Source organism: Haliotis rubra, unplaced genomic scaffold (assembly GCF_003918875.1).
Source record: "Haliotis rubra isolate DU_JTF1 unplaced genomic scaffold, ASM391887v1 Scf1024, whole genome shotgun sequence".
Taxonomy (NCBI): Eukaryota; Metazoa; Mollusca; class Gastropoda; order Lepetellida; family Haliotidae; genus Haliotis; species Haliotis rubra.
The window spans coordinates 256,508-274,485 of NW_025764920.1; the positions used below are offsets into that span (position 1 = coordinate 256,508).

At 38.7% G+C, this 17,978-nt stretch overlaps 1 protein-coding gene across 1 annotated transcript; it reads right to left on the reverse strand.

The window, feature by feature from the left end:
• Positions 1-82: 82 nt before the first annotated feature.
• On the reverse strand, positions 83-10,683 carry LOC124271317. The gene is made up of 9 exons (XM_046706416.1): positions 10,596-10,683; positions 8,892-9,019; positions 7,719-7,854; positions 3,693-3,838; positions 2,438-2,580; positions 1,970-2,074; positions 899-1,237; positions 339-443; positions 83-215 (listed from the first exon to the last, which is right to left on the reverse strand). Exons 1-9 carry the CDS (start codon positions 10,666-10,668, stop codon positions 83-85), a joined length of 1,308 nt encoding a protein of 435 aa, XP_046562372.1. The 5' UTR covers positions 10,669-10,683.
• Positions 10,684-17,978: the final 7,295 nt, after the last annotated feature.

Sequence of the window (17,978 nt, forward strand, 5' to 3'; positions counted from 1 at the left end):
TCTTGCCCATTAGGTGAGATGTCGGCAGCAACGGGACCCAGTGTGCTTGTGTGAAGAGGCAAGGTCAGTAAATGAGATAAGGTCACTGGATGGCTCTGGCCCCATCCATTGCTGGGCAGTTTTGCCAGTTTGCTTCCTGATCCTGTGGCTTCAGACAAAATGTAGACATCACCATTTTGTCCACCATCAGTGCCTCTGACGATCCTTTACTCCAACTGAAACGAACAATGAGCACACTTAATGTTAGTCAATAAAGTATGTGTGTTCTGACGAATGTAGTCATTAAATATCCAAGGAAGACACTTTGATCTGTCTATACAAAAAATCGTAATACTCACGTGAAATGCAAAGATTTTTCTAGGTGAACATTCTGTGTCTTTATCTGTTTGGGTTCCTTGATCTTGTACACGGTGTTCTTGGCTGGTGACCGCCAGATCCAGTGTCTGCGATGTAAATACATGTCTCATACCCAGGACAAGGGCCTACTGCAATGTCCTCCCAATCAGAAGCTGATGCGGACATCACATGCAGTGTAGCAACCACGGACGCTGTCCATTCGTCCACAATGTATATACTGGTTGAGTGGCTGTTGTCATTGATGGCGTACAGGTAATTCTGGATGCTTGCGGCTTGCTGCCAGACCTGACGTCATCTGCAGACCCTTTGAGGAATCGACGTGACCAATCTCCACGAACTCATTGTAGTAACCAGTATCTGGAAACGGTGTAACCGAGTGAGGAGATGTTGGCTTAGTTGGTGTTGTGTGATGAGTTGGCTTTGGTGTGGTGTGACGTGGTTGAGTAGATGGAATGGGTGCCTTGCGCTGGTAAAAGTGAAGCGCCTGGTGGGAGTCTTGAGCAACTGTGTAATACCCAGAACCATTCCATTTCCAGGCTACAGACTCTCCACGATTTTCATACACATCAGGCACGCCAATGCCAGAATGTCGAAGCGGGCATTAGTGACCGACTTATCAGGCATGCTCCAGTAATAGATGTGATTCAGCGTCTTTATCAGCATGTCTGTGCCACTTGGGGAGATGTCTGCTGCAAGTGGACCAGAATTGGACGACGTGAATGGGAGAGTCAGCGTTGAGTAAATGGTATTGACCTTCCCATTGTTCCAGTTCTGTGAGGGGAGTTTTGCCATGTGAGCAGGTTTTCCACTGTTTTCTGAGAACATGTACACATCTCCTGATGAATCTACCACCATTGCCTCAGACGAACCCTCACTCCACCTACAACACAACCACAAGTTCCGTCAGTCAAACCTCATCCTCTTCCACCCACGAACTACAGTATCCTACGTTCATAACGAACTGACGGTTATAACGAACAGACGGTTATAACGATCTGACGGTTATAACGAACTGACAGTTATAACGAACTGACGGTCATAATGACCAGTTTTATCCTGGTTACTTGGTGCATAGCTTAGTAGAAATGCGTGTAACGAACTTCGGTTATAATGAACTAAACCCAGTGACATGGATGAAAACAATACGTGGTTATTCGACCTGATGAGCAGATTGAAGCAGGTTTTGTTATGGTTATTTTAATTTGGTTTAGAGAGAGCCAACGTTTATGATTAAAAATCAACAGCAACGCTTTGTGCATTATTTCTATTAAATAATCTAAGGAAAACAGAGGTGATATCAATAGAAGTGAAAACTCTTTTCGACATCCAGAATAAATCTCTGCCATCCAATGTGTATTTCTATAACCCAGTAATTTCATGATGGCTTATCAATGACCTTGAGGTTTAATTCTATGAAAATTGTACATGTACCTTCATGGACAGGTGTGTGATTTCTTTTGCCCAACAGTAATTTTCAACCAAATTCTAAGTAGTTACCAATTAGCAATCCAATTGTACTGTTTAACAGTTAACATGTAACTGTTCTGTATGGTCGGGATATACAAAAGAAAAGAGTTTATCCCATTCTAGTTGATATACAGCAAGCACGTACTTGTAACCATAGGTAGCTGCGACTTGAACATTCTGGGTGTGTGTTGCTGAAGGCTCCTTGATAGCGTACACCGTGGCCTGGTTGTGATGCTGGGATCCCGTATATCTGCCACGAAGATACATGTGCCAGAACCACGTGGACAGTCACCGACAGCAATGTCCTCCCAGTCGAACTCATGACTGTGCTGGACAGTAAAAGCACACCTGGATTACAAGGAATGAAGGCATTTATCAGAATGGAAACTTACCCTTTCTTTGTCTATTGTTATTACTCACGCCGACCGTCAGCACAATTAGCTTTTGTGATTTGTTTTGCTTTTCTTTCTTTTTCTCTTATAGCCTTTGTTCTACTATAACATGGCTTCTTCTTCATTCTATATGAGTCGAGGTATTCTTCTTTTTCATATATAGTCTGTATTCTTCTGCACAGCTCGTCTCTCTTCTGCAGCTTGTGTTCTTCTCCTATAACCTGTCTTCTTCCAGAGTCAGTCCTTTTCTCTCATAGCCTGTGTCTTCTTCCACTGTCGTCTTCTTCTTCGTTGCAAGCACAGTCCGTCTTTGCCCTATGGCCTGCCTCTTCATCTCTTTGTTGTCTATTTTCATTTGCAGCCACTATAGCCTGTCTTCTGTCAACTGCTACTTTAGCTGTGTCATCATGAACCATGTAGATCTTGTCTGCCCCGGCATTGTCATTGATGACATAGAGGTAGCCAGGATGTGCCCTGCTTGCAGTATACTGACAACTCCTTTGTACGTACCTGCTACTTTAGCATTGTGAGACATAGAGGTGCCTTTATAGGATGTGCCATGTAGATCTTGTCTGCCCCAGCATTGTCATTGATGACATAGAGGTAGCCAGGATGTGCCCCTGCTTGCAGTATACTGACAACTCCTTGTACGTACGTACCTGCTACTTTAGCTGCTGTACATCGTCATTGATGACATAGAGACCATGTAGCTGTGTATCATCATGAACAACTCCTTGTATGTAGATCTTGTCTGCCCCGTACCTGCATTGTCATAGATCTTGTCTGCCCTGGCATTGGTTTCACACATTGATGACATAGGAGGTAGCCAGGATGTGCCCTGCTTGTGCATAAATAATGACAACTCCTTGATGACATAGAGGTAGCCAGGATGTGCCCTGCTTGCAGCATACTGACAACTCCTTGTACGTACCTGCTACTTTAGCTGTGTCATCATGAACCATGTAGATCTTGTCTGCCCCGGCATTGTTGTCATTGATGACATAGAGGTACCTGCTACCAGGATGTGTAGGATCCCTGCTTGCAGTATACAGGTGACAACTCCCTTGTACGTACCTGCTACTTTAGCTGTGTCATCATGAACCATGTAGATCTTGTCTGCCCCGGCATTGTCATTGATGACATAGAGGTAGCCAGGATGTGCCCCTGCTTGCAGTATACTGACAACTCCTTGTACGTACCTGCTACTTTAGCTGTGTCATCATGAACCATGTAGATCTTGTCTGCCCCGGCATTGTCATTGATGACATAGAGGTAGCCAGGATATTGCCCTGCTTGCAGTATACTGACAACTCCTTGTACGTACCTGCTACTTTAGCTGTGTCATCATGAACCATGTAGATCTTGTCTGCCCCAGCATTGTCATTGATGACATAGAGGTAGCCAGGATGTGCCCTGCTTGCAGTATACTGACAACTCCTTGTACGTACCTGCTACTTTAGCTGTGTCATCATGAACCATGTAGATCTTGTCTGCCCCGGCATTGTCATTAATAGCATAGAGGTAGCCAGGGTGTGCCCTGCTTGCAGCCAGACCCGACACCATGTGAAGACCACTGGCAGAAGATATGTAGCCTTTGGTTACAACGTTGGAGAAATCTGAAGCTGAAATGACAGTTGAACTGTGAACTTTTTTCTAATATTAATGCTGATCCTACTAAAGCGATAGAGAAATCTGAAGCTGAAATGAAGGTTTTTTTTACTAATAATGCTGATCAGGTAAACAATGCCATGGTATTCGGCGTGACGAGAGAGTGCTTTAACCACAAGAACACAAGGCTACCCTACCGCCCCTCATAAAATACGTAGCTAACCTTTGATTGCACTTTTATAATAAGAAACCAACGTATCGTCTGTGCATATTATTTAAAATACCAATGCTTATTAAACAAATTTCAATAAAATCTATTGAATGGTGCTTTTAAAGTGTTGGCATATATACGCTATGGTTTCATCTTCTTAAAATAAATGGTTTTTTTTCTAAATATACTCATGCCAATAATGGTTGTCACCCCCTCCCCACCCCAACCCCACACCCCTCTCCAATAAAAGATTGAAGGGGGTGACAACCATTATTGGCATGAGTATACTTTCATGGGGCATTAAATCAAACAGATAAATTGTACTTGTTGAATACACCGATGTATACCAGGCGTCATCTTTTAAAAATACATGTTTTTCTGAATACTTTTATTATAGTGCATATATTTCTTCATACATTTTTATATTTTTCACAAATTATTCATAACACAGGAAATCTGTATAGGTGCAAGTCGCTGTGCATAGTCTGTCTTGTTTATAGCCCTGCATGGCAAGCGCAGTAGTAGGCAATTAGCAAACGCATCCACGCCAACCTTAAACTAATTAATCAAAGATGAAGCTAGCGAGCTGTGTCGGCTTCGGCCTTTCTTCTCGGGTACATCCCTTGGTCAAGCACAGATAAGTAGTCCCATCCCAGCAGGAGCATGTCTACCACCAACCAAGTCGTAATCGAAAATCAACTTTTGTTGAACAAGATCGAGATTACCATCATGCCATCCTCTTTGTCCTGTTGTAAATGCCTTGGTCAAGCGCTGACAGATATTTTGTTAAGCAGCTGGCGCAAGCTGACCATGGCTACACCATAAAGAAAATCAAACCGTGTTAGGTAATCATCTTCTTACCACCTACCTCGTGTAGTAAACCTTGTCAGAATAGGGTAGATAACGCATATGGAAACTTCAACTTTATAGAAACTTGATAATGACAAACGAGTAGAGCTGTGGGGTATAAAATCCTGGGTTCTTCCATCTCAGGCACACTTGCTTGAATAAACCCTGAATCTCACAGCTCTGTCTCCTTTCTTGTTTCAAGGTAAGAAACATTTAAACTTTATTCTTGTTTAACTTGTTATTTCTTTGTAATTATCGTCTAGAAAATGTAAGAGTTAGGTTAGAAACATTCCTACAACATTGAAGCACTTTTTCATTGCAAATGCTAGTTCTAGATAACCAGGGATATTTATTTATGCACATTGCGTCGTGGGCTCCTCAAGTTTATGTTTTTCATGTACAAACGAATATTTCTTTTCTCTGTTTCGACACACATGTGTGTATTCCCAGTTTTTGTCTTACTTTATTCATTTGCGTGTTAGATCTGTATATGCAGGTTAGATTCTCGTTCAGTAGCTTAGATTCTAGTAGCTTAGTCACAAAAACAGTTCCGAGAGTTTATACAATCATTTCCAGCAAAGACGAAGTTTTATGTATTTTACTATAGTCCGCCGATCAAATGATATTCGTGTAGATTTACCTCAAATACGCGCTCACATGATAGGTATAACAGCCAACATTTGTGTTTTGATATTTCACCAACACTATAAGAATTTGAATAATGATGTATTAAACGTTCCGTTCCGCGTGCAGTTGTATACCGTACAAAACAGTTTATACGCGAATCACATTACCGTTATCAGTAGAAAATGGTATTGTCTATTCTTCATATTACCAGAAAATATACATTCAAATCCGTGTAGTTTGCAATTACAGTCTTCGTTCCGTATTTATTTAGCTCCGTAATTTAAGAAATACGCGTAGCCAATGACAACAGCGCCGTCCTAGTACATTATTACATATTCATTTAACTAAGTTACTGTCTTGTTTTGTAAAGTCACAAAAATGTAGCACTACAGCATTACATATACTCTAGGTCATGGCTTGACTCCGTTTATGTCGAAATTGCACGTTGCCAATAGCAACACCACCGTCGAAATACACTTACCGTAGTCACCCAAATAATTCATGATAAAACATAAGTAGTAGTACTCTAACTAAAACTAGGCCTTCTGTCCCCGTATTTACAACACATATTTATATCTCTCTAATAACACTTACCGTATCTACTGAAATTATTGTATTGAGAAAATAAATGTTAACATTACAGTTAGAATGCGTACAGTCAATACCGGAGTTAAATGGTATACGTCAAATCTGAGCACTTCGCGCCGTCTACCGTATTTGCTCAAGGCATGTATGTTGATAACGGAAATTTACTTACACTAGTCATAAATCGTTACCGTAGTTAATACATTAAGCGCGACATACCGTAATAATCATAAATTCCTAACGCAATAGGCACTACATACCGTAATTGTCATAAATGGGTTCCGTAGTTAACGCATTAGGCGCGACATAACGTAATAGTCATAAATCTGCACAACAGTTAATGAACTAGGCACTACATGCTGTAATTAAACTGTTGGGCGCTCAACTCAGTACTTGCTCCTTGCAATTGTTGTTTATGATTAATTTATCCGTCAGGTTATGTTATTTATCAGTACCGTAGTTACTCAAGGAAATGTTTTATTATTTGTATTATGTTTCTGTAAGCAGTTACCGTACATACCCTGTTGTACCACACATTGCTTATATTACCTGACTTAGATATAAACTGTATTAGGATATCATAGTAGTTACTCAAGGAAATGTTTTATTATTTGTATTATGTTTCTGTAAGCAGTTACCGTACATACCCTGTTGTACCACACATTGCTTATATTACCTGACTTAGATATAAACTGTATTAGGATATCATAGTAGTTACTCAAGCAAATGTTGTATTATTGGTGTTATGTTTCTGTAAGCAGTTACCGTACATACCCTGTTGTACCACACATTGCTTGTATTACCTGACTTAGATATAAACTGTATTAGGATATCATAGTAGTTACTCAAGGAAATGTTGTATTATTTGTATTATGTTTCTGTAAGCAGTTACCGTACATACCCTGTTGTACCAATACTACTGCTTATATTACCTTGACTTAGATATAAACTGTATTAGGATATCATAGTAGTTACTCAAGGAAATGTTTTATTATTTGTATTATGTTTCTGTAAGCAGTTACCGTACATACCCTGTTGTACCACACATTGCTTGTATTACCTGACTTAGATATAAACTGTATTAGGATATCATAGTAGTTACTCAAGGAAATGTTGTATTATTTGTATTATGTTTCTGTAAGCAGTTACCGTACATACCCTGTTGTACCACACATGGCTTGTATTACCTGACTTAGATATAAACTGTATTAGGATATCATAGTAGTTACTCAAGGAAATGTTGTATTATTTGTATTATGTTTCTGTAAGCAGTTACCGTACATACCCTGTTGTACCACACATTGCTTGTATTACCTGACTTAGATATAAACTGTATTAGGATATCATTGATTACTATTTCTATTATTGTGTGTCATTATTATATATGAATTGATGTATTTTGAATGTCATGCAAATACACTTGCTTGAATAAACCCTGGATCTCACAGCTCTGTCTCCTTTCTTGTTTCAAGGTTTCAAGGCTCGCTCCCTATAGCTAATTCCCCAAATCGAGGCCTGACAGCACCTTTTAGCACACATAGCGCTAAAGGTCGTCCTAACGGACACAAAAAGAAAAGCTGTCTTACGTTCATGAGGCATTAAATCCAACAGATAAATTGTACCTGTTGTATACACCGATATGTACCAGGCATCGCCGCATATCTGACCATGGTCGCCCGAACATTGCATCCTGCAGTGGTCCTCCGCCACCTTCGTGTCATCGTCCACTGATGCCCCGCACCAACACTCGTCACCATTCTAGTAGAAGTACACAGCGTCAGTGTGAAACCTCAGGGCTAGATTTCAAGTGGTCTTAAGGGCAATATATATTCATAGATACACAATGCTTAGTAATCAGTTGTAACACTTGTTATATTTGGCCCACACCAACACTCGTCCCCATTCTAGGAGAAGCACACAGCGTCAGTGTGAAACCTCAGGGCTAGATTTCAAGTGGTCTTAAGGGCAATATATATTCAAGGATACACAATGCTTAGTAGTGAGTACACAGCGTCGATGAAGATGATTACAAAGTGTTTGTCAACCTCAGAACTAGATTTCAAGCGGTCTTAACGGCAAAACAGCTCTCAAAGTCTAATGAATGGACCACTGAAGATTAGTAATACTCAGGTATTCATGGATACACAATGCCTTTTGCAAAGTGGTCCGATGGAACATATGTTATATTTGGGATTATCCTTTCTGAGTAATGTTCAGATTCTACTTCGAATCCCTGGTGGGACCAAATGTACCGAAGCTCCACTCCAATACTCGTTGCCATTCTTGTAGAAGATATGTCCATCCATACATTGGTTTAGAACCAAACACATCGATAGCTGTATTACATCTTCAAAGACAAAAACAACCGAAAAACTCCGAGATGTTTTGTATTCACTCTTTGTCTTTAACCCGTGAAGATCCGGGTTAGAATATTGATCTTCAGTAACCTATGCTTGTCGTAAGCGGCGACTAACGGGATGGGGTGGTCAGACTCTCTGACTTGGTTGACACATGTCATCGGTTCCCAATTGCGCAGATCGATGCTCATGCTGTTGATCACTGGATTGTCTGGTCCAGACTCGATTCTTTACAGACCGCCTCCATATAGCTGGAATAATGCTGAGTGCGGCGTAAAACTAAACTCACTTACTCACTTTGTCTTTAAATGGTTACCGTGTAATCTTTCTGGTGTTTTCACAAATGCCACACATATGTTTATCATTTATTTTGATACTATTTTTTTAATAATCATGAAATATATCTTCCATCATGATGGTGCACATTACTTTACTCACCTCAACGCCAGCATATCGATTTCCAGAGCATTCCTTAATACACATCTCAACGTTCATATCAGTGGAAGACGGTTTCTCGTGAGGAAAAACACGGTGATTCTCCAGATCTTTGTAGCATCCCACATAGGCTGTGGAAGGAAAGCGTGGTGGATGTTGCCAGTACATTGTTTCAAATATAAATAACAGACATGTAAACCAACATTTTATTTCATTTATTTTATTTTATTTTATTTTATTTTATTTTATTTTATTTTATTTTATTTTATTTTATTTTATTTTGTTTTATTTTATTTATTTTATTTTATTTTCCTGGTAAAATGCGTAGGAGTTCGTTTCATTAATAACCGTAGTTTACTCTATCACAGAAATGAAATATAGAACTGAGCATGTAGTTATGACAACAGAGTAGTATATATGTAGAGGCAGAAACCTGTTTCTGTTATTAATACATGAAGTTGTTTTAACACTATGAAGTATCTTTGAGACGCACCTTGATAAACTCGTACATACATACATAGCTGTGTAAAAGTGTAAAAGCTCGCTGTGCAGTATTGCATCGATCTTTGCTGTGTCAGATCGTGGGTTCGAATCCTGGATAGCCTTCCCACGTTGGCCCAACGTAGTTACAACGCCGGGTAGCATCGCGGAAATTTCATTCAAGGGACGCTACTCTAAAATTGTAGCTTCTCGTAGAGGGCGCTTTCGTTTGTGCACTTCTGTGTGAGCAGACGACGCAACGCCATCTCGAGCTTGGCCGCCGTAGTACTGTTTTCCTCGAATATATAGCGGTAGGTTCATATTTGATGTGTGTTTATCATGTTCAACTTTATTTCCGAGCAATGCCCAAAAAACCCAGTCGTGGTTCTTTCAGAAATACCAACGTGAATGATCATGAAATTCCTAGAATTCAAAACACGAACTTCAAGAGAGAACAGGAACATGTCCAGCAGCCACACTGGTGATTTGCAAAGTGTAGCATTCTAGTATCAAATGATATTCGAGATTGTCAGCATTAGGTTAAGTATCATGCAGTTGGTCTTAATAGGGAGAGCATGTCAATTCAAAGTTCTAAGTTCAAAGTTCAGTGTGACATGTGTATTGTATCATCGTGTTATGGGTTTTCCGACGCTTACAAGCTTTGCCTATTAAGACCAACTGAATGATAATAAAAGTCCGTTATTATCTCCATTATCACATGTGCAGTTGTAAAAACTGACACTATCTTATTAAAGACAACTTTATTCTTAAACACAAGACGTCATCCTAGCTTATCTGTACCTCAGGCATGTCTTTGTGCAATATGTTTATGTAGCAAAAACAATTAATCACAAACCAGGCATGTCTATGTGCAATATGTTTAGGTAGCACAAACAATTAATCACAAACCCAGCCAACTGCCTGCTATAGTGTAGATGTGAGGAGTGACGTGGTGCAATAATTGGAAATCATCTACACAAAAATATTACAATGAGGACATAAACGTTAAGTTGAATGAGTAGAATTATCATCCAGAAAGCTTAACTTGAATGACAACGGTACAAGCATCTGTATCGAAACGTTGCACTCACGAATAAAAGAAGTTGTTATCCATAAAGTTTGCTCCATACAGAAAGCCTAACTCAAAATCAATAAACATATCTGTGTCAAAATGTAATGTGCAATGATATATATTCAGAATAATTAATTGATTGGAAAGTGAAATACCTGGAGAAGAATATGGTAGAAACAGGGTGATCATTACTAGTGAATATATCACCTCCATGCCATGGTTGTCCATTGTGGAACTTGGAAACAGTTTTGAAACACTTGCATATAGGTTATCACGACCTTGGCCTTTACAATTCAGGGTCAGGAGAGATAAGACTGAAATAGTACCTTGGAAAATGAGGATTGGTTTTGGCATACTGCATTCTGACGTCCTTATGTGGAAGCATTTATAAATACAACAATTTTTATTATTTCAAAATAATGTACTCGAATCTGTACTTTCCTGAGAAACTGTATGATCAAATATAACACAATATATGTTACATCTGACCACTTCCGAAAAGGCATTTAGTATTCATGTCAGCGAGTTTGTAAGTTTTTGTTCAATCATATATTGGCACTAAGTATTGGTAATAAATCTATAATAGCAACTTGATAGTCGTAATTCATAAAGAATATGCGCTCTTATACATTATGCTGTCAGTGAAATGTATGGGAACTAAGCACAGCGGCGACACAATTTCGCGTACCCTTTCATAGCTATCGTCTTTGGCACAAATGAAATGTATGACATTAAAATTTAAGTGATAATATGTGTTTAGAAATGTTCACATGCTTCAGTACGATTATATGTCATAAAATATTGATGTATATTACGTGTGACACATGTGTGAATGGCAGTTAGATAGACTGGGACAGTAATACTACTGGATGAATGTTGTATCATATTTCTATAGTCACACCATTCTTAAGCAGCGTCGCGCCGTCTCTGGTTAAGCATGGTCTGGTTTATTGTATTTGATGTGAGTATGGTATAGTCAATCATAAACTTCTTTGAGAGGCATTTTTAGAAGTTGTATAGGTGAAGGAAAACCATGTTCTATGGATAGTCAACTTGTTTATTACAGTACTGAGTAAAGAAATTGACTATCCATAGAAGTTGGTTCCTTCAGTCAATCATAAAGTCAAGAGGTGGTAAATTGAATTTTAGATTAAGTTTTCTGCTTGAATTCAGCATCTCATGAGCATCTACTTTTTCAATTCGGTATGTTTTAGGTGCTGTGTTTTTTTCAGGCGGGGAACACCTGAAATGGGTTGCATTGTACCCATGTGAAAAATCGAACCCAGGTATTTGGTGTGGTGAGCGAACGCTTTTATCACTGAACTCTCCCAATGTCGTTATATCTAAGTGTGACTGTATTACTTAACCTATTGACAACCATCGTTTTGGATGACAATAATGCCAGCCAAGGTAAGCCTTTGATGTTTCAATTATTATTCAGACTATATTTTACACTGGTACTGATCATGCCCCTTATGTTAATGAACAGGGCGCACCTGCCAGTGGTTTTGGACCAGCACGTCGAGGTCAACAATGTATCCTGTCACACTGCAACTCTTCAGACTGATACCTTCAGTCACTGCAACAGGTAACATGTTAGGACCTCTGTTCTTAAGAATCCGTGCTCACCTCAACCTCTACGCTGCCATCACAGCAACGACTTTGACCACAGTGTGCTGGCTGTTGGCTGCTGTACCTGTGGTTCTCGTTTGTGGATGCCCCCCATGGTGTCATGTGGGTTTCAATCTTAATGGTAATTACAGTGTGTGGTAAGACTTATATCATATAACCTGTGAAGATAGGGATTAAACTGGTCATTTGCAACCCATGCTTGTCCAAAGAGACGACTTAGCGATCAGGTGGTCAGTCTCGCTGACTTGCTTCACACATGTATCGTATCTTAATCGAGTAGATCGATGTCCATGCTGTTGATCACTGGATTGTGTGATAAGAATCAATTATTTACAAACCGCCGTCTTATAAATTTTGCCCGCCATATTTGGCACTGCCAACTGAGCCACTAACTTGCATGAACGGCGTGGACAGGGCCAACTACTCTGCCATGGAAACCATGAACAACTTTTCTGTTTATAATTTATTTCATTTCTATCTTATTTTCTATTTTTTAGTAATTAAAATGTTCAATCAACGGTTCAAAAGATTCTTTCACTTTATGAATTATTTTTGAACCTACAACATATATTTTCAGAACATATGACAATCTGGCAAGGTGCAGTAATAAAACTGATTTTACTGCCGCTTTATTTCATCTTGTATCACACACGAAATAAAATGCCCTGTTGATGATCCCCGACCGCGTCATACCAAAAGACGTTAAAATATGGTACTTGTTGGTCCCTGCCTGGCGCTCGGCATTAATGGGTACAACAAGGACTGGTCGGCTCGGAGTCAGTATAATGTCTCTGAGTGGGGTATTCATGATTCACTGCGGCATGGTCTCTCAGTGGGCTAGCACTATAAAACCAACTTCAATCTGGGCTAGTACAAGCAGCCGCACATACACATACACACGCACGCACATCGTCATATGAGCGAAATATTCTCAAGCACGACGTTAAACCCAATTTCACCTCACCTCATCTGTTGATGACATAACAGCGCGATACGTGATGGGAGATAACTCTTACAAGACTAAACACCATTTGACCATCTGGGGGCCCATTCCGATGTGCGCCGAACTCAGTCATCGGCTCAAAACACTCAAGAATGCTCTGATCCAATCTGATGGCACTCCACCCTCGTATGACTCATGAGCTTAAATCGATCCACTTTATACTACAAATTTCCTATTTGGTTGCAGGGTCTGGTATGTCTGTGTCACTCATACATGTAATCCGTGGGTGTAGGATGTAGCTACCATGGAGTCTCACTATCCCTACAAAAAGAAACAGGTATGAGGGGTCGTCTCAAAAGCAAAACCAGGACGGGTGTCGCAGACGGTGGTTGGGGTCGGGCTGGGGGATAGAGATATCAGCTGAGATAAGATAATCCTTTAGGGGAGTTAAACTGGGGAAGCAAACGGTATGTATTAACAAAATAATATCCAGTCCTGTCGATCTTCGGGTGGTTATGCCACCTATTTATTTTGAGACATTTAATACGATGGCTGATTTAAGCTTTTCTATGAGTATCATACTCTGTTACATATCTCAAAATGAACGTTATGAAAGACACGTAAGATGTTAAAGGGGAAGTGTACACGAATAAATCACATTTATTCTTCTGTGAATCAAAGTGAACTGTTTTAATTAGTTAATACCAATGTTTGAAAATATACACTCATTTTTCTTACAATGTAGTATAACCCTCAAAATAAGTGCTGAAATGTTATGCCAATATGAAGCCTTTGTTTGCCGAGCTAAACAGGCCAGAGTTACCGCCCTTTGATTATGACGTAATTGGTGCCACTTGATTTTAAACTGGTCTACTGTCTAGTCCCAAAACAAAAGATAATAATACTGAAATTAATCACGTGAAAAAAGTTCGAAAGAAGCATAAGAACAGAAAATGTAAGCAGCAGGGCAGATTGATCGTGTGTGTTTTCATTCATAACCTCACCTCAATGAAAATACCAAATATGTATAACAATGTTGACGTCCGTATGACATCACTATCGGGAAGCGACTTTTTCAAAATGGCGTGCTAACTGACACGAGTACGCCGGAGTTGTCGAAGAAATTTTCGTTGTTTCAAGCAACGTATATGCATAAATGTAACATGTAAGTAGTCCCGAAAATTCTGTCAGTCTGCTGGTTGTTATTTTCTTCTTGTTTTCATTGTGATCAAGGGAAATAGTCAGAAATTAAGAGAGGTACCGTCATCGTTGTGCGTGAGTTTGCGTCAGTCATGGCGTCACGCTTTCAGAAACCATGATATGTTGTGATGAATCTAGAAAATCAATCGAATACACCTATTTTATTTAACTATCGCTTGCTACGATACCTTTCCCATGCATGTTCTAAAACTAATGAGCAAGTGTATGCAACAAGTAGGCGAGCGGATACACAGTGTAAAATCTGGGATTGGCTTTGTTTACATTTCAAACAAGTGGTCCTTTCCCAGGGCGGCATCTGATATATTTCGTTCGATTTCAGTGAAACACTTCGAATTGGTGACAAAGTCCATTTGTCAGTTTATTTTGAACTGTATGAGAAATTCAGGGATTCGTGTCAGGAAGATGGTGTTGAACTATATACAATTGAATTTATGGGCGAAATATAGCCGACATACATGTGACGTGATTTTATAAACACTCTGTAAAATGGCTGAAAATTCACTTTGCCGATAAGCCCCGCCCACTTCGTTTTTGACGTTAGGGGGGACAACCACTGACAAATCACAATGGCGCCGCCGGCGAAACGTTACGTGATTGCGAACGTTGTTGATGAATTCTGCTTGTGATACTTTGGTATCCGTCGTTTGTGAATGTTATTTAAAGAGGCAAGTTATACGTATGTGATTTTTAATATATTTTAGCTGGCAGATTGCAACTGGCGTGTGAAAATGAGTTACATGCCCGATGAAAAATCGTCTCAACTAGCTGCTGAGACTGTAGGAAGTATATAATTTCTTTCGAATCAATTAATCTATCTGGCAATTCACCTCCGTCACAGATATTAGCAGGGGAAGAGTAACTGAATTTTGTTGTTTGGGTTTATAATTTTATAAAACTCGTGAACACAACTACATGTTCATGTTGCAGATCGTTTCGGTATCTATAAATAGATTATCAACACTGCGTGTGGCGCCTTTACTTATCCGTTGGCGTTGTTCAAATTTAGTTCAATAATCTGAAAACATGGGTTTCTATTTTTAATGAATTAAGAGAATGGTAAATAAAAAGCAGAAAATATGTCCCGTCTACTACTTCATGCACCTTATTTGTCTGTATATAATTAATGTAAACAAATCAATCACGGCATAACCTATTTTATCTTATTTGGGAATCTGGAAAAGCTAATTGAGCTTGTAAACAGTATGTTTCCATTGACGTATCTGGACATACCCAGAAGCAAATTCTCAGTAAAGTTTCTCTCTTCAAAATCTGTACACCATGATAAAATGACATTGAATATAAGGAAATAATTTTTTAATCATTATTTCCATTTTATTTTTCTATATGTACTTTGTTGTGGAATCCTAATTTACATACAAACTTCCACAATACTGGACTTCATGAACTGCCAGCGTTTATGTACAGGTATGTCACAGCACCAGAACATAAAAAAAGATCCAAGATACAGTCTGCACCTGTACACTAGCTGACCCATCTTCCAGAAATAGGAAACATGTGATGCAAAATCTTGGAACAGAGGATCCACAGTTATCCGAACAATTAACTAGCATTGAAATAGAATGTTACACAAAAGACAAATGTAGATCTATTGTTTTTTCATCAGAGATGTTTAACTGCTAACTACTAGTGTAAATAAGGTGCAAAGAATATATCCTATGTTCAAAACTTTTTTGTCAATACAATTATATATTGACATTATTGCTTCTTAATTAAACAATGATAATCTTTGTTTTATTAGATCTGAGACCATATCCCTAGAGGACATAACACTGATTTTGATCTATTTCCTTTCCTGAGATACTTACTGGTGTCATAAAAATTATAGTACAGTTGATTCAAAATGTGGTTAAAGTCATAACAAAGGTTTAGGAAAACAGACATGAAAATGTCCTGAAGCGTTCACCTCCTACAAACCAATGTGCAATTTAATATGAAGCTCATTTTCCAAATAACCATCAACAAACCTTGAACAATTTGTCCAAATCCATCATCTTAATAAACACTAGCTCTGGCTCAGTCTTCAAATATTAGTAACCTCCTAAAAAACTGATGATTTATCAGAAGAATTACATCAAATATGGGTGAAATATATGTTTCAATATTTATTCCGTTACATGAAAGTCAACTGAGATTTTTGTAAGTTATTCTGTTCTAGGACTGGATAATGCCTGACCAGGGTTTGACGAAAACGTAGCCTTTGCTGTTTCAAATTCTCTGGATGTTGAAATAACTTTAATGAGTTATGATACTAGCATTCACTTTCAGAATTATCTTATTAGTAAATGTAGTATTTAAAAAAACATCTAAAAGCAGGAGCCAAGAAACTAAGTTAATACCAAGTGATTGTCCTGCCATGATATGTATGGTGTTTGTTTGCCTAGTTCTGCCTTAAAATCATAAGAATCTGACATGTCAATCAATTAAATAATTATTTATTAATGATTAGATTATTATTAATTTTATTACCCTTCCACGTTTACTAAAAAAAGCAAGATTCTTGCTATCATTTCCAGTCAATTAATCAAAATTACAGTTGTAATATTACTCCTAAAATGTACCAATATATGTGAATAATTTATGTGGTAACAAAACTTCAAATAATGTTCTCATAATTAAGATATACACTTTATTTCACTCCTTCCAATACTCCAGAAAGTCACTATTCTTCTCACATAGTTTTCGTATTCGATCAGCATGGAGGAAGGTAATTCAATTCAAAGTCCCATGCATATCTTTATAAAAAAATCTGAAATATTTAAAGCATGGTTTTATAGGCACTCATATGAACTAATTTTGATGCTTGGATATTGCATGACAGCCCACTGCTGACACAGACAATATTTCCGTTTGAATAAAAAATATTACTCCTCGAATATTTTGCTCTGTTAACAAGATACTGTAGGCCTTATGATTGTGCTTATGAAACTTACAACATCCTAAAATGTGTGACAAATTGAAGAATATCTAAGAGCGAAGGGAACAATATCCGCCACATTGTTCTTTCATGTAACAAGTTTTGCTATATTTCGGTTGACCCTAACCGAAATGGAGATTTGTTTACATTGTGTCACGGCTTTCTCGCCTGTCTCATTTGAGCTTTATGGCGTACCAACTCAATGCCTAGAAGTGACTAAAAACGTTAAGCAAAAACAATTTTGTAGTTGCAAGAATTGTCCGTGTTTATAACACTTTTTAAGACTTAAACTGCTATTTGTTGTCATCAATTGGTAATGATTTTGCACATGTGCAAAAGTGTGGAAATTCGTGCAAATTATCTTCAGCAGGCAGACGTAGGTTTCCTGAACGATGGTGCAGACATTTAACTGATCGTTAGGCCTATCGCGTTTCTTGATCCGCCTCCATTTTTGTTATCTTGACCGTAATGGTTTTGTTAAAGGTACACATCAAATCGCAGCAATATGTAATAAATATAGCGAGTGTAAATGGCATAATTCGAAGCACATCGCTTCGGAGGCATCGTTTGACCCCGGAAATAAGTCTGACAAATCCACACAGCGCGCCCGGTCTGCTGATTGGCCAAAATTGACGCATGCGCCAGTTTTGATTGACAGACTGGATCGGTCTATTGTGTTTGCAAGCGTATTTTCCAAAACATTCTCAGCGATTCTCGGTTCATCGACAATGTGTCAGAACGAGCATTAGTGATTTGATCATACAACAACAAAACTACCTCTGATCACAATGATAGGTCTTTTTCTTT